The sequence below is a fragment of the Pelophylax lessonae genome, assembly GCF_965119305.1.
Source record: "Pelophylax lessonae genome assembly, chromosome: 3".
Taxonomy (NCBI): Eukaryota; Metazoa; Chordata; class Amphibia; order Anura; family Ranidae; genus Pelophylax; species Pelophylax lessonae.
The window spans coordinates 193,215,925-193,234,460 of record NC_138770.1 but is presented as its reverse complement, the minus strand read 5'-3'; the positions used below and the strand labels follow the sequence as shown (position 1 = coordinate 193,234,460).

The 18,536-nt window shown below is 44.0% G+C and overlaps 1 protein-coding gene across 2 annotated transcripts in view; it reads right to left on the bottom strand.

Annotated features, from left to right (window-relative positions):
• LOC309551571 (glypican-5-like) overlaps nt 1–18,536 on the bottom strand; it is a 500,453-nt gene that overhangs the window by 269,127 nt on the left and 212,790 nt on the right. For both annotated transcript variants that reach the window (XM_082252205.1, XM_082252206.1), the window contains one exon: nt 4,616–4,736. In XM_082252205.1, coding sequence (XP_082108331.1) covers nt 4,616–4,736 — 121 coding nt within the window. The remainder of the gene's footprint in view (nt 1–4,615; nt 4,737–18,536) is intronic.

Here is an 18,536-nt window from a genome sequence, read left to right as displayed (position 1 = left end):
GTAGCTGCTGTCTGTCAGTCCCTGGGTTGCATTTTTTTTTTTTATTTCCTTTCACGCCCCTAAGATTTTTATAAGATCAGATTTTTGCAAAAAGGCTGTATGCATGGGTTAAATGTGTAATTGTTTCTTATCCTGATGGTGTGTTTAGGTGCAGGTTAGGGCTTTGTTGTACTGTACATAATAATAATAATAATAATAATAATAACAACAACATATATCTTGGCTTTTATAGTTGGTTCTGTTTATGTTTTCTGGCAAAAAAGCTAGTTTGTTTTTATGCTGAAGTAAGCTACTTTTTGTTTGTTTATATATCATTTATTTATTCTGTATCTATGTAAATATGTTTTTATTATGTTTTATGTTTGTAAGATTTATAATAAACAAAAATTTACACTGGCAGGATATATTTGACTATGGAATTGTTTTTTGTTTTTTTTTGTTTTTTTTTTACCATTAGCTTGGCTTACATACAGCAGTATTCCTATCTGATTTATTGAAGTATGAGAATGGGGAGAGATTTCAAAAAATGGAGGAGAGTGCCAGTGTGAGTACCAGCCAGAGGGTGGATGCCACAGTAACGGCGACAGTATGGATGGGGGGGTAAGAAAGTGGTTTTACAAGGTGGCCCCGGTACTACCCCTGTCTCAGGATCTGTCGTGATCTGTTGGTATCTGCCCCTCCTCTCCCTCCCAGCAGCCTGGGTCATCTCAGGAGGAGTTTGAGGAAAATGGCAGATTGTTGCAAGCCATTGCCGAAATGGAATCTCCTTTTTGTGGCATGAAGTTTCGGTTTTCCACCGACTCGTCAGCTGAAGATGAGGAAGAGGATGTCGTCCCTCAGACTGTAAGGGAGAAAGTTGTGGACACATTCTTATTTGTTAAGTCTGGAAAAAGTACTTGCTGGCATTGAATCAGGCTAAAGCTTTTGATCGGGTCAATCATGAGTACCTATGGCTGCTTCTTGGCACATATGGCTTGGAGGGGGGCTTTATCAATTGGCTGAAGACTTTGTGCAGGGGGCCTGAAAGCTCCATGCTTGTGAATGGTTGGATTGGACAGGCCTTTGAGGTTGGCTCGGGTGTGCATCAGGGGTGTTCTAGGAGTCCTCTGCTATATGCATTCGCAATCGATTTCTTCATCAGGAGTTATAGAGTGGACTGTTGTGTGAGGTGCCTTTGGGCATTCCTGTGAGCCCCCTTTGAGGGTTGTGGCCTATGCTGATGACGTGTCTGTTTTTATCTCTGGGACAGAGGAGACGGAGGAGGTGGTCTCAGTGATGGAGCAGTATGCTGAGGCATCTGGCTCAAAGATCAATCAGGATAAGAGTAAAGTTTTTTGGATGGGAGAGGAAGGCGATGGTTTGGAGCTTCCAGACACCTTCCCAGAGCCCCGGCAGGAAATTAAAGTTTTAGGCATCAAATTTGGTCCCGGCATTGCAAATTGGGAAAGCAGGCTATAAGATGCCGATATCAAGGTTGCCAGCTGGAAAGACTGGAAACTCTCTTACAGGGAAAGGATTGACCTGATTAAAACTTACCTGATCCCAGTATTTCTGTATGTCAGCTTTGTCTGCATTTTGCCCGTGTCTCTATGCGAAGATCTACAGCTGTTTCTTCCAGCTGTTATGGGGGAACAAACTGAACCTCATTAACAGGTCTGTAACCTACCATCCCAGATGGATGGGTAGCCTAGGTATGGTCAACCCGGTGGTATTCTTTTCTCTGATGTTTTTGAAACATAATTTTGGTAAAATGCTGGCAGAGGAACCGCCCGGGTGGGTTGGTATTTTTCAGTGTTGTTTAGGCCTTTTCTGCGAAGCTGGAAGAATGGTGGGCCAGTGAAAAGTCTCAACGTCTGACATGGTAAGCTCCCAGCTTATGTTGCCCCGTGCCTGAAAATGCTTTTGCAGTGGCGAGTGATGGCAGAGGAAATTAAGTCTCTTCCTAGGAAAGCCCTGGAGAGGAGGGTTGTTGAATCTGCCTTTAGCAAGCCACTGGCGTTGAAGGATTGCCCAGGCCCTGTTATAAGTGAGGGTCTGTGTTTGAATAATCTAGAGAGAGTTCCTTTAAAGTTTTGGGATTTGGCCTGGCTCTCGTTCCATTGCAGACACTATGTGGATGGCAAATTGAAGCATCCCTTTGTGGAGAACCGTGGTTGTCCAAGAGTGGAGTCTGGCTGTGTGGAGGAGACGATAGACCATTTCTTGCTTCAGTGCCCCTTCAATATAGAAGTCTATAAGCGGATGGGTGGGGCTCTGGGTATCCCTTTCCTTTCCCGCTTGACTTATGCGGAGTGGTCGCATGGGTCTTTTGAGTCGCATCGGGATTTTGATTTTGGGACACTTTTTCTAGTTAGATTAGTAGTCCGTTACTTCACTTGGAATGCATGGTGTCAGTCCTTCCTGTTGAGGTGGTGGTGCACAACATTCTGGGTGAGGTTGGGATGATTTGGGGTCTTGAGAAGGGCAGGTGGCAGCTAGAAGCCTGGACAAAGGCGTGGAGGAATGTCAGGTCCCTGTAGCTGCTGTCTGTCAGTCCCTGGGTTGCATTTTTTTTTTTTATTTCCTTTCACGCCCCTAAGATTTTTATAAGATCAGATTTTTGCAAAAAGGCTGTATGCATGGGTTAAATGTGTAATTGTTTCTTATCCTGATGGTGTGTTTAGGTGCAGGTTAGGGCTTTGTTGTACTGTACATAATAATAATAATAATAATAATAATAACAACAACATATATCTTGGCTTTTATAGTTGGTTCTGTTTATGTTTTCTGGCAAAAAAGCTAGTTTGTTTTTATGCTGAAGTAAGCTACTTTTTGTTTGTTTATATATCATTTATTTATTCTGTATCTATGTAAATATGTTTTTATTATGTTTTATGTTTGTAAGATTTATAATAAACAAAAATTTACACTGGCAGGATATATTTGACTATGGAATTGTTTTTTGTTTTTTTTTGTTTTTTTTTTACCATTAGCTTGGCTTACATACAGCAGTATTCCTATCTGATTTATTTCAGTTTGGAAAAAAATATTTTTTCTTAGGTAGCTTTAGCAGAGACACATGCTTTTTCATCAGATGGGTCCACTTTGACTGGCAGATAGAAATTAGCCAGTAGTTCCTGGCACTGGCTAGGTTCTATCAAACTCTCCAGTAACAGGTTATTTTTAATGAGGGGAAATTGTTTGAAATGTACTAAAGAAAAAGAGTACAAGTGGGTTTTACTTCAAGAGTTTAGAGCAGGGATCCTCAAACGACGGCCCTCCAGCTGTTGCAGAACTACACATCCCATGAGGCATTGTAAAACTCTGATATGCACATAACTAGGCATGATGGGAGTTGTAGTTCCCAAAAAACTGGAGGACCATAGTTTGAAGACCCCAGGTTTAGAGACTGTAGATGACACAGTAGTATAAGTGGTCAGAAGTGAGACAATTTTAATTTTCAAGGTTAAGCCCAAATTACTAGAGAGAAAGAGCACAGTCTGGGTCTTTACTGTAATAAATGAACAGAGTAAATAAAAACTAGAGAATAATAATGCTTGAAGCAAAAATCATCTTTTTTTATGTAAAGCCAAACTACAAAAAATGCAGTTTAACTTGAAAGAAAGGCCCTAACAACATGAAATAATAAACAATATAGAAAATATCCTAAAAAAGGCGAAAAAACACCAAAATACTACCACCCTTAAAGTAATCACTGACCTAAAATCAACCACAAAATAGAATAAAGACAAATAGTACACAATTTTACAAAGCAAAAAAAGAAAAGCAGCAAAGGGGTTAATTGACCAAAAAGCTAGCAACCATTATGAAAGTACATTTTCCTAACTGGCTTACTTTCTTGTTATGCATGTTTCACTTTTTCCTATCCTTTCCCCACAATTTTTTAATGCCATGCAGTGCATTATCACTTAAAAAATTCTACTGGGCGATCTTGCACATACATTTGCTGGGACTGTGAATCTCCAACCTACAAATCTTGCCTCAAGCCAATGGTAGCAGCAAACCCAAAGCTCATCCCCACTAAAAGCTTAGAACCATGGCATAAGGACAACTCAAACTGAGAATGGTACAGGTAGTGGTGCATCTAATAATGCTACCAATTCCAGAGTGTTTGTAACTGGCATGAACGGGTAAGGTAAATTTTTAACATTACAGTTTCAGTTCAAAGTGGAGTAAGGTATTAGATGACAACCTCACAGAAGCAGCGGATTTGCGCAATAGCAAACACATATATGCAACACAAATAATAAACTTTAATGCAAGTCAGCATGATTGCAGACATTCAAGGTACCTGCAAGATCAATATTGCATGCAAGAAGTGCTCAGCATCTCCATCTCTGAGATCCCCCCAAAATCACACTATTAAGAGCACCTCAGTGACCCATAACAGCACAGGATACGGGGTAGTGGGAGGGAGTTGAAGAAGTCAGGGATTTAGTTACAGTGCTTGTCCAAGTTTCAGGCTCCCTAGGGACACACTAGGATTTGTAGTTTAACAAAGGTATCAATGAAAAGGTAACACTGTATCAATGAATAAAATAAATTTATGCCAATCAGAAATGTAGCTGCCATTCCAGCAACCATCATCCATTTGTAACTCAGTGAGCATTCATACCTGTATGAAGAGACGCAGCTTATTGATGACTTGATTGATGATTACATTGGACCCTCGTACCTTAACTTCTGGGTTGTTCACTTGATCCTTATAATCACTGGAAACTACAAGGTTTGTATAGCTAAAAAATACAAAAAATTAACATATATTGATGACTGCAATATTTAGTGCGAAATGTGTGGCTTTGCATTTGGTTATACTTTATGTATTTTCAGTGGCGGCTGGTGCTCCATGGGCCGGGGGGGGGGGGGGAGCCACCTGGATCACACCAGGCCATGCGCCATACCCCCCCAGGACCACAGCAGGACCCCAGCAGGCCCCCCCCCTGGCTCACTCACCCTGCCTGGATGCCTGGACGCACATGTGCAGCAGTAAGCAGCGGCCGCTTTGGCTTCTTCCCCCTCAGTCTTCTGCGTCTCCTCCCTCCTCCTCCATGCCCAATGTCATGGCTTCTCCTTTTGGGCCAATCGGGAAACGGATCTCAAGACCCATTCCTGATTGGCCAGGAGGAGGATCCGTGCGACAATAGCAAATTTTCATTCGCTATTGTCACACAACTGGGTGGGCTTGGGGCGCAGTGCTCTGTGCCTCGAGCCCACCCTTTTTTTTAGCCTATTAGAGCCTCTGACTCTAATCACATGCTAAAAAAAAAAAAAAAAAAAGCCCTATTGAATTCCATGCGTCTGGTGCCCTGCATGTAGATTAGGGGGCCGGACGCATGGATAGGGAGGGCGGTGCCCTTGTGCCCCCAGTACACCAGCCGCCACTGTTTATTTCACAGATAGACCAATGATACTTTATATATTAATGACAGAGACATGCAACAATCAACATAAAATGTATATTACATACAGTATATGCACAGGTGTTTATATAATAAATGCTACCTTGACCCAACTAAAAACAACATATTTGTTGGAGTTAGATTTAAAAAAAAACATTTGATTGTTTGCTTGGTTACTTTTATGGAATATTTTAAGCGTATTTTAAGTATGTGTCCGTATTCTGAGATATTAGTCTGAATTTTACCCAAAAATTGGTATTTACAGGCTTGACAAATGATATTTGTATTACTGAGATTCAGTATTCCAACCGAGAGTCACCTGAGATAGAGGACATGTCTACCCACAGGAAAGAGGCAATGTGGCAAACTTATGAACAGTCATCCACATAAACATTAATTCTCATGAAAGATCATGCTATAAACAGTAACAAACTTTACTGTCAAAAAAGATTGATTGCTCTTTCAACAGAAGACACCTTCAAGAGCAAAGTGTCAGTAACAAGTTTGGCGAGCTTTTGCTAGAGAAGGGACAGGTAACCCACCTGTGAGGGACAGTACTAGCGCTAAGAAAAGGTTCCTGATGAGGAGGGAAAGCGTAGGGCCACATCTCTTCTGGACACCTCCCCGTTTGGGAGTGAGGCAGCCAGGCTGCATTCTGCTCACTCTCTACAGATGCTCTCAGTCCAGCTGCAATCTGCTTCTTCAGGTTGTTGGAAACTGTGAGTGCACCCAGCTGGGTAATCTTCCCACTGGTGTACTTCATATAAATTAAATAATACAATACATAAAACTCATAAAGTGCTGTAGTATTAGTGAAAATAAATAAATGACTCAGTGTCCATTATATCATTGTGTTGCCATGATGAATCTTTTCACTTGAAATCATACCGGTGCTAAAGTGCTTGATTTGTGCTTTGTTCGGGGTCTCCCCCTTTGGTTATCTACTCACCGCTAGATGGTAGTTTTCAGGCATGTAAGGATAGTTTTGCCCTGCTTCTCCGCTTGATGTGTAATTATTGCTGTGAGTATTGATTCCTCCCCGATGTCCTCATGAAAAGAAAGTCATTCATGGTGAAGATCGTTTAAAAAAGGGGGTGTTTATTGGAAAAACAATGGGAATATACTCACAAACATAGTACAATGTCATGCAAAAAAATGAATGAATGAAGAGAGCGGCTCGGCGGCGGCTGGCTGCTCCCGCAGCATCCACTACACCGGCCGGAGGTCACGTGATACGCTCGACCAATCACTAGATGCGTTTCGATGTGTAACACATCGTCCTCTGTAGCTCAATGTTACACATCGAAACGCGTCTAGTGATTGGTCGAGCGTATCACGTGACCTCCGGCCGGTGTAGTGGATGCTGCGGGAGCAGCCAGCCGCCGAGCCGCTCTCTTCATTCATTCATTTTTTTGCATGACATTGTACTATGTTTGTGAGTATATTCCCATTGTTTTTCCAATAAACACCCCCTTTTTTAAACGATCTTCACCATGAATGACTTTCTTTTCATGAGGACATCGGGGAGGAATCAATACTCACAGCAATAATTACACATCAAGCGGAGAAGCAGGGCAAAACTATCCTTACATGCCTGAAAACTACCATCTAGCGGTGAGTAGATAACCAAAGGGGGAGACCCCGAACAAAGCACAAATCAAGCACTTTAGCACCGGTATGATTTCAAGTGAAAAGATTCATCATGGCAACACGATGATATAATGGACACTGAGTCATTTATTTATTTTCACTAATACTACAGCACTTTATGAGTTTTATGTATTGTATTATTTAATTTATATGAAGTATTTCATTATTCAATTATTTTATATGAATTTTTGATATATTTATAAACCAATTTAAGCAGCGCTGCAAATCACAGTTTTACACATTTTAAAAGAGCACCCAGCACTTTTACACTGCAGCTAGCAGCTTTTTACACATTTCACTAGTATATTGTTGCACTCAAGCACTTTTTCCATAAGCGCAGGGTCCTCTCAGTTTCACAATCTTCCCACTGGGTTTGTGAACTGTTGCTACATTACTTGCTACATTTTTTCAGTACAAGTTTTACATTGCGCCAGACAGTGTGAATTATTGCCACCACACACACGCATTGCACCCTACCTACATGCTTAATAAATATGCACAGGAAAAGAATATATAGTGGCGCTAGAGAGGTGTATCAGGCAGATGTCAAATAAACAACATGGTGTAATGGATCTGCCAAAAATTCATAAATTATAAAATAGCAAACACATGAATATAAGGACATTACAATGTAATATATTATTATATCAGTCCATGAAAGAAGTCCATAAAGTAGTTTTCAAATAGCACTTGATGGCAGCACCCTTAGAGTGAAGCAGTGAACTCTGTGGGTAAAAGCAGGAACAGAGGGGCGCCAGACTAAGTGCAGCATTAAAATCAATGGTTCAATAAAATAGGCAATGACAAATGGCAACTTACAAATAGCTGGATGATACAGGCTTAGTGTATACAAAGTGTCTCTATGCCTCTCCTGAGCATCCTGATGCCACGACAGGCGTGAGCACAAGCTGCGTTTCCTGGATGAAAGCAGGAAGCGGCCAGACGCTGCCATAACCAGCGTGGAACGCAAATGGCACCGGATCGAACATGATGTCACACGAAGGGCGTGAAGGACGTGCTGGCGTAGTGTGGGCAGTAACGCGTTTTGAATCGAAAGCTTCCTCTTCAAATCCCTTTGAAACCGGTTACCGCCCACACTACGCCAACCCATCACGCCCTCCATGTGACATCACGTCTGGTCCGGTGCCATTTACGTTCCACACTGGTTACGGCGACGTCCAGCCGCTTCCTGCTTCTATCCAGGAAACAGCTTGTGCTCACGGCTGTCACAGCATCAGGACGCTCAGGAGAGGCATAGAGACGGGCACTTTTGCATACACTATGCCTATATCATACAGCTATTTGTGTGTTGCCAATTGTTATTGCCTATTTTATTAAACCATTGATTTTAATGCTGCACTTAGTCTGACACCCCTCTGTTGCTGCTTTTTAAATATGCACCGTTATGTTTAAAAGGAACAAGGTAAAGTCTTTATTGGGGTAGTGTAGTTTTACATATGATCATCACCATTACATATAGAATGTATGCATATGTTAAATCAAATCTGAACAGTAGGCTCACGGATTGGACTCTCATCTTCATTAAAGAGGAACAGGCATCAGTTCCTCTTTTAAAGCGTAACTCTACTTTTGTTGAGAAAAAACATTCCCCTCTGGGTGATCTCTGTACATTACAAGGATTTTAACAAACTTTGTTGCAGATTTCTACCTTTTTTTATTCTAAAAAAATCATTATTTGTGCCTCTGTGTTGAGTGGGTCTAATGCAGCGGTTATCAAACTGTGGGTCGCGACCCCTTTGGGGGTCGAACGACCCTTTCACAGGGGTCGCCTAAGACCACATATTTCCATAGGTCTTAGGAAGGGAACGCACCGCGGCACCTGAAAAAAAAATGGTTGCGGTCGGCCCAACAGGTACACTGTGCATGTGCCGCCGCCACTCGGGAAAGCCAGTACATGCTCCGCTATTCTTGGGCAGATGGCGCATGCATGGTGACGTGTTGGCACCGGGCAGTGCCATTTTTAAATGCAAGGCACCTCACTAAATGGTAAGTGAGACCCCTCCGCAAACCCTGCATCTCCTCAGGAGATGCAGTGCTGCGGGCATGGTACAGGAGATACTCCAGGAGAATCTCCTGTACCATGCCCACAGCACTGCATCTCCTGTACTATGCCCGCAGCACTGCCTCTCCTGTACTATGCCCGCAGCACTGCCTCTCCTGTACCATGCCCAGAGGTCTGCATGTACTATGCCCACAGTCCTGCATCAGGCCCGCAGCTCTGCATCTCCTACACCATGCCCGCAGCCCCTGCATCTCCTGCACCATGCCCGCAGCCCCTGCATCATGCCCACAACCTCTGCATCTCCTGAACCATGCCCGCAGCCCCTGCATTTCCTGTACCATGCCCACAGCCCCTGCATCTCCTGCACCATGCCCACAGCCCCTGCACCATGCCCGCAGCCCCTGCATCACCTGCACCATGCCCGCAGCCCCTGCATCACCTGCACCATGCCCGCAGCCCCTGCATCACCTGTATCATGCCCGCAGCCCCTGCATCAATTTGTAACAAAGAAAATACATCCTGCATATCAGATATTTACATTACGATTCATAACAGTAGCAAAATTACAGTTATATAGAAGCAATGAAAATAATTGTATGGTTGGGGGGTCACCACAACATGAGGAACTGTATTAAAGGGTCACAGCATTAGGAAGGTTGAGAACCACTGGTCTAATGAGAGGGGTTTCATAATTATCAGCTATGGCAGCTGCAGAGCTCTAATGAGGAAATCTGCTGGGTCTGCATCACTTTAGATGTTTTCCTATTTGGAGTATCTTACCAAAAATGACATTTTTGTTCCAGAGGATTACAGAAATCTGTCTTGTATCTTAGGCAGACTTCTGGGAAAATTGGTGAGCCAATCACACAAGCAGGAAATTATGTTTCTGAGGTGTGATCAGCACACATTCTACACATTCTATGTACAGAACACCTCCAGGTAGCCATATTGCATTGCATTTTCAGAAAATTACAACAGCTGCAGATTGAAAAGGAAAGATCATTTTTAATAACATTCAATTACAATATGATTTGATATTATTACAATATATCAATTGTATACGCTATATAGTTTTTTCTTTATTTGCTATTTTTTTTCCCCACGAAAGTGGAGTTACCCTTTAAGTAAACCTAATAACTAAAATCCAATAAAAGCTTTAACTTGCTAATGTAATTTTTAAAGCCTTTTTTATTAGGGTTGAGCGAACACCTAGATGTCCGTGTTCGACGGGTTCGGCCGAACTTTAAAAAAAAGTCCGGGTCCGTGTCCCGGACTTTTACCGAACTTTTCCCGGACACCGAACCCCATTGAAGTCAATGGGGACCCGAACTTTAAGGCACTAAAATGGCTCTAAAACACCAAAGGAAAGGGCTAGAGTGCTGCAAATGGCAGCAAAACGTAATTAAGAGCATGGCAAGTGCTCTGCAAACAAATGTGGATAGGGAAATAACTTAAAACAACAAAAAAAAACCAGAAAAATAAAACAATGTTCTTCTTCATCTCTGAAGGACGAGGCCCATATGGAGTAGGAGGGAGGTTGAGGTGGTGGTGGATGTGGCGGTGACATAGGCGTGCGCACAGGGTGTGCTGGGTGTGCCTGGGCACACCCTAATCACCTAGGGCACATAGCATTGCCAGTGAGGAGATGGGAAAGATCTCCCTGGGACCTGCTCTGCTCTATTTCTCCTTGCCTACAGGTACATGGCCCCGATACATTACTCTCCCTGCTGGCAAACACATGCATGTGTATTTCAACTTTGGGGTGCACACCTTAATGCAATAGGCTGCGCACACCTATGGGCGGTGTAGGTGGAAGCGGCGGTGGAGGAGGACCAGGGCCGGATTAACAGCATCATGGGCTTGGTGCTGAGGATTTTGAAGGGCCTTAAGGGCCGTGCCTTGCCATGCACCCAGAGGAGGAAGGGTGCAGCCATGCATGCCTAATTCAACATGGGATGCTGTCTCTGAAGCCCATAAACACATCCATGCATCGCCAACTGTCCCTCCTTGTCCGGCCTTCACGCTGTGTGGGGAGGTTCTGAGGGTGCTGCCTGGGGAAGCGAGCATAGAAGCCAGACTTCTGTGTTTACAAGTGACAGAAGAGCGGTAACAGTGAATATGGCCAACCCGGGGCCTATATAAAAGGTAGGGGCCTGGAGCTGCAGCTCCAATAGCCCCTACATTAATCTGGCCCTGAGGAGGAGGACGAGGTAGCCAACACTGCTTCTTTTCAAAAATTTTAAATGAGGGTACACCCCAAAAGAGTGAGAAAGAGCAAAAATGGAACAATGGGTGGGTAAGGTCGGTATCCATTGCTATTCTGCATAAGGTACGGAAAAGTCCCGTGGGATCCATGCCTGGTTCATTTTAATGAACGTGAGCTTGTCCACATTGTCTCTGGACAGGCGGCTGCGCTTGTCTGTTATAACGCCCCCAGCCGTGCTAAATACCCGTTCAGATAATACACTGGCTGCAGGGCACGCCAGCACCTCCAAGGCGTAAAGGGCAAGCTCAAGCCATGTGCCCAATTTGGAGACCCAGAAGTTGAAGGGGGCAGACCCGTCATTCACTACATGTAGGCGTGTGCACACATACTGCTCCACCATGTTGGTAAAATGCTGCCTCCTGCTAAGACGTTCCATCTGAGCTGCTGGTGCTGCTGTTTGTTGTGGCGTGCTGACAAAGCTTTTCCACATTTCGGCCATGCTAACCCTGCCTTCTGAGGTGCTGGCGGTGCCCTGGTTGCGTTGGCGACCTCCTCCTCCTCCTCCTCTGCCTTGTGCTTCCACTGTGGCCCCGCTGTCAGATGGGAATGCCAGCAGCATGGCGTCTACCAGCGTGCGCTTGTACTCGCGTATCTTGCGATCGCGCTCCAGTGAGTGAATTAAGGACGGTACGTTGTCCTTGTAACGGGGATCCAGCAGCGTGGCCACCCAGTAATCAGCACAAGTTAGAATGTGGGCAACTCGGCGGTCGTTGTGGAGACACTGCAGCATGTAATCGCTCATGTGTGCCAGGCTGCCCAGAGGCAACGAAAGGCTGTCCTCTGTGGGAGGTGTATCGTCCGTGTCCTCTGTATCCCCCCAGCCACGCACCAGTGATGGCCATGAGCTGGCCTGGGTGCCACCCTGCTGTGAACATGGTTCCATCTCCTCCTCCAGCTCCTCCTCCTCCTCATCCTCCTCATCCTCCAGAACTGTGCCCCTGCTGGACAATTGCGTCCCTGGCGTTTGCGTGTGCAGGAACCCACCCTCGGAGCCCCTTGCGAATGACTGCCCTGAAAGCCTTGGAAATGTTACCTCTTCATCCTCCTCCTCCTCCTCATCCTGTGCCACATCCTCTTCCATCATCGCCCGAATTGTTTTTTCAAGGAGGCATAGAAGTGGGATAGTTAAGCTGAGAACGGCGTCATTGCCACTGGCCATGTTGGTGGAGTACTCAAAACAGCGCAACAAGGCACACAGGTCTCGCATGGAGGCCCAGTTAAATTAAATAGCGGAATAGAAAATATGATCCAAAAAAAGTGTATGTATATCACACGTACACAACCACACTGGGCCCCAATTACTATTGTTTGTACCCCTAAAAGGCTAGATGAGGAGTAGGGGGAGTATGGAACAGGCAGCACCCTCAAACCTTCAGAAGTATGAGATGAACCCCAACAACTTGGAAAGGTGGATCTCTCTCACACGTACCGACACAGACTATCCCGCAATTCAATTGATCCTCAAAGGTTTTTATTGAATAGCGGAATAGGAAATATGATCAAAAAAAGTGTATGTATCTCGCACGTACACAACCACACTAGGCCCCAATTACTATTGTTTGTACCCCTAAAAGGCTAGATGAGGAGTAGGGGGGGTATGGAACAGGCAGCACCCTCAAACCTTCAGAAGTATGAGATGAACCCCAACAACTTGGAAAGGTGGATCTCTCTCACACGTACCGACACAGACTATCCCCCAATTTAACTGATCCCCAAAGGTTTTTGATTAAATAGCGGAATAGAAAATATGATCCAAAAAAAGTGTATGTATATCACACGTACACAACCACACTAGGCCCCAATTACTATTGTTTGTACCCCTAAAAGGCTAGATGAGGAGTAGGGGGGGTATGGAACAGGCAGCACCCTCAAACCTTCAGAAGTATGAGATGAACCCCAACAACTTGGAAAGGTGGATCTCTCTCACACGTACCGACACAGACTATCCCCCAATTTAACTGATCCCCAAAGGTTTTTGATTAAATAGCGGAATAGAAAATATGATCCCAAAAAAGTGTATGTATATCACACGTACACAACCACACTGGGCCCCAATTACTATTGTTTGTACCCCTAAAAGGCTAGATGAGGAGTAGGGGGAGTATGGAACAGGCAGCACCCTCAAACCTTCAGAAGTATGAGATGAACCCCAACAACTTGGAAAGGTGGATCTCTCTCACACGTACCAACACAGACTATCCCCCAATTTAACTGATCCCCAAAGGTTTTTGATTAAATAGCGGAATAGAAAATATGATCCCAAAAAAGTGTATGTATATCACACGTACACAACCACACTAGGCCCCAATTACTATTGTTTGTACCCCTAAAAGGCTAGGAGTAGGGGGGAGTATGGAACAGGCAGCACCCTCAAACCTTCAGAAGTATGAGATGAACCCCAACAACTTGGAAAGGTGGATCTCTCTCACACGTACCAACACAGACTATCCCCCAATTTAACTGATCCCCAAAGGTTTTTGATTAAATAGCGGAATAGAAAATATGATCCCAAAAAAGTGTATGTATATCACACGTACACAACCACACTAGGCCCCAATTACTATTGTTTGTACCCCTAAAAGGCTAGGAGTAGGGGGAGTATGGAACAGGCAGCACCCTCAAACCTTCAGAAGTATGAGATGAACCCCAACAACTTGGAAAGGTGGATCTCTCTCACACGTACCAACACAGACTATCCCCCAATTTAACTGATCCCCAAAGGTTTTTGATTAAATAGCGGAATAGAAAATATGATCCCAAAAAAGTGTATGTATATCACACGTACACAACCACACTAGGCCCCAATTACTATTGTTTGTACCCCTAAAAGGCTAGATGAGGAGTAGGGGGAGTATGGAACAGGCAGCACCCTCAAACCTTCAGAAGTATGAGATGAACCCCAACAACTTGGAAAGGTGGATCTCTCTCACACGTACCGACACAGACTATCCCGCAATTCAATTGATCCTCAAAGGTTTTTATTGAATAGCGGAATAGGAAATATGATCAAAAAAAGTGTATGTATCTCGCACGTACACAACCACACTAGGCCCCAATTACTATTGTTTGTACCCCTAAAAGGCTAGATGAGGAGTAGGGGGGGTATGGAACAGGCAGCACCCTCAAACCTTCAGAAGTATGAGATGAACCCCAACAACTTGGAAAGGTGGATCTCTCTCACACGTACCGACACAGACTATCCCCCAATTTAACTGATCCCCAAAGGTTTTTGATTAAATAGCGGAATAGAAAATATGATCCCAAAAAAGTGTATGTATATCACACGTACACAACCACACTGGGCCCCAATTACTATTGTTTGTACCCCTAAAAGGCTAGATGAGGAGTAGGGGGAGTATGGAACAGGCAGCACCCTCAAACCTTCAGAAGTATGAGATGAACCCCAACAACTTGGAAAGGTGGATCTCTCTCACACGTACCGACACAGACTATCCCGCAATTCAATTGATCCTCAAAGGTTTTTATTGAATAGCGGAATAGGAAATATGATCAAAAAAAGTGTATGTATCTCGCACGTACACAACCACACTAGGCCCCAATTACTATTGTTTGTACCCCTAAAAGGCTAGGAGTAGGGGGAGTATGGAACAGGCAGCACCCTCAAACCTTCAGAAGTATGAGATGAACCCCAACAACTTGGAAAGGTGGATCTCTCTCACACGTACCAACACAGACTATCCCCCAATTTAACTGATCCCCAAAGGTTTTTGATTAAATAGCGGAATAGAAAATATGATCCCAAAAAAGTGTATGTATATCACACGTACACAACCACACTAGGCCCCAATTACTATTGTTTGTACCCCTAAAAGGCTAGGAGTAGGGGGGAGTATGGAACAGGCAGCACCCTCAAACCTTCAGAAGTATGAGATGAACCCCAACAACTTGGAAAGGTGGATCTCTCTCACACGTACCAACACAGACTATCCCCCAATTTAACTGATCCCCAAAGGTTTTTGATTAAATAGCGGAATAGAAAATATGATCCCAAAAAAGTGTATGTATATCACACGTACACAACCACACTAGGCCCCAATTACTATTGTTTGTACCCCTAAAAGGCTAGGAGTAGGGGGAGTATGGAACAGGCAGCACCCTCAAACCTTCAGAAGTATGAGATGAACCCCAACAACTTGGAAAGGTGGATCTCTCTCACACGTACCAACACAGACTATCCCCCAATTTAACTGATCCCCAAAGGTTTTTGATTAAATAGCGGAATAGAAAATATGATCCCAAAAAAGTGTATGTATATCACACGTACACAACCACACTAGGCCCCAATTACTATTGTTTGTACCCCTAAAAGGCTAGATGAGGAGTAGGGGGAGTATGGAACAGGCAGCACCCTCAAACCTTCAGAAGTATGAGATTGTGTTCACTGTACCCCACAAAGATTGAGTTCACTGCACCCCACAATGATTGTGTTCACTGCACCCCACAAAGATTGTGTTCACTGCACCTCACAAAGATTGTGTTCACTGTACCCCCCAAAGATTGTGTTCACTGCACCCCACAAAGATTCTGTTCACTGTACCCCACAAAGATTGTGTTCACTGCACCCCAAAAAGATTGTGTTCACTGCACCCCAAAAAGGATGTTGTTCACTGCACCCCAAAAAGGATGTTGTTCACTCCACCCCAAAAAGATTGTGTTCACTGCACCCCACAAAGATTGTGTTCACTGCACCCCAAAAAGATTGTGTTCACTGCACCCCAAAAATGATTTTGTTCACTGCACCCCAAAAAGGATTTTGTTCACTGCACCCCAAAAAGGATGTTGTTCACTCCACCCCAAAAAGATTGTGTTCACTGCACCCCAAAAAGATTGTGTTCACTGCACCCCACAAAGGATTTTGTTCACTGCACCCCAAAAAGATTGTGTTCACTGCACCCCAAAAAGGATGTTGTTCACTGCACCCCAAAAAGGATTTTGTTCACTGCACCCCAAAAAGATTGTGTTCACTGCACCCCACAAAGGATTTTGTTCACTGCACCCCACAAAGATTGTGTTCACTGCACACCAAAAAGGATTGTGTTCACTGCACCCCAAAAAGATTTTGTTCACTGCACCCCAAAAAGATTGTGTTCACTGCAGCCCAAAAAGATTGTGTTCACTGCAGCCCAAAAAGATTGTGTTCACTGCAGCCCAAAAAGATTGTGTTCACTGCAGCCCAAAAAGATTGTGTTCACTGCAGCTCACACACAGAAAAATGGATGTGGATCACTGACACCTGCCTATCTCCAATCCCACACCACACAGCAATATCGATTGTAGTTTGTAGAACACAGTTTCCCTAAAATTCAGCAGACTCTGTCCCTAACAGGATTGAGAAGAGATCGTAGATCAGGATTGAGTGCAGACCCCACCCCCCACACAGCAATATCGATTGTAGTTTGTAGAAGACACTGACCCTATAATTCAGCAGACTCTATCCCTAAAATGCCTACAACTCGCCCTGCCTAAACACTCCGACCTGTCCCTCAATTCTATCCGGACACAAATGGTTTTTTCCTGCCTATCTTTCCCTAATCAGCAGCCAGCACGTTGATGTGTGCTCTGTCCCTGAATCTAAGCAGCATAATGACGCCGCTGCGGCTGCCTCGAACTTATAAAGACTTGGTCACATGCTTCAGACGGCCAATCACAGCTACTGAGACATTTGCAGGCATGGCTGGGATGGCTTAAGGCACACCAGTTAAACGATTGTTGATTGGCTGTTGAAAGCCCGCCATGAAAAGAGCGCCAAAGCATGCAAAACCCGGAAATAAAACGACCGAACACGGATTTTTACCCGAACATACAGTAAAGTGTCCGTGTCCGTGTTCGGGTACAAAAAATCCAATTATTCGGTACGAACACGAATAATACAGTCCGTGTTCGCTCAACACTATTTTTTATGGTTTAAAAACTGAACTTTCATACAAATAATACCTTGCGATCCTGCTATAAAGGTTCTTGTTCAGGCACTTCTAGGGTGACAATGCCCTGATGCTGTCTCCTAATAGTGCTCCTGTGTGGTCACTCGGTCACACAGACATCCATTGGAAATTACAGACATGCAGGCATGCTCTACTGTTGTCATAATCAGCAATTCTGATCTTAGAAATCCCATGCGGTCTATTAACTCAGTTAAGGTTTACATCTTCTTTAAGGACATAAACAGAAGGCAACATCCAAAGGGCTTGCAAGGTAAAACCACCAAAAGCTGTGACAACCTCCAGCCTCAGGGACAGTGGGCTGGAAATCCATTAGCTGGCTGGAATCTTCAAGTTCAATGCCTTCAATTTTCAGCACTACATTAAGGACAGGTTCATATTAGTGATCACAGCTGGGATGCGGTGCCTTGCATTTTTACAATTGTACAATTTTTGGATACAATTTTTGGATAAACTTTAATGAAATGTCTTGAAGCAACATAATATAGCTTAGCCGCCTTGCAAAGAAACACAGAGACATGCAGACAGCTGTGGAATGGTGTGAAAAACTTATGTAATATGGTCAAGGCAGGGTTAAACTTCCAAAAAGGAAATCATCCAGAGGCATCAAGTCCCAGGTATAAATCCTTTCTGTGGTCTCTTTCCTATATCGCCAAACAGTCCAGACTGTTTGGCGATATAGGAAAGAGACCACAGAAAGGATTTATACCTGGGACTTGATGCCTCTGGATGATTTCTTTTTTGGAAGTTTAACCCTGCCTTGACCATATCACATATGTTTGGGCTATTAAAGCTAGCTAAAGACAAGTATAATCTCATTGAGCTGATTCTCAGTCCAATTGAGATGCTCCCCAGGAAATAATACACCAGGTGCACGTCCTTTGGCATTTAATGCTGTCCCTCTAATTCCTATTCCTGAATTGAAGGTACCATCTTTTTCTTGTGGTTTGGCTCGTTCCTCCTCTATGGTGTGACGCATGCTTAGCGGGCGACTCTGTCTCTCCTTCTATCCAAGGGCATTATCCATCTACAGCCTCCTCCATACATGAGCTAAAGTTCAGTTCTTTGAGAATGTTCACTTGTGAAAGATGTTCGCCTCCTGAAGAAGCCATTACAAGATGGTGAAACATGTTGAGCAAACATAATCAAGTGCTTTCTCCTTTCTTTTATATGTTTTAAAAGAACTCATGTTTGTATTAATGTCTTCAATAAAATATGTCTGAATATTTTTATACAAA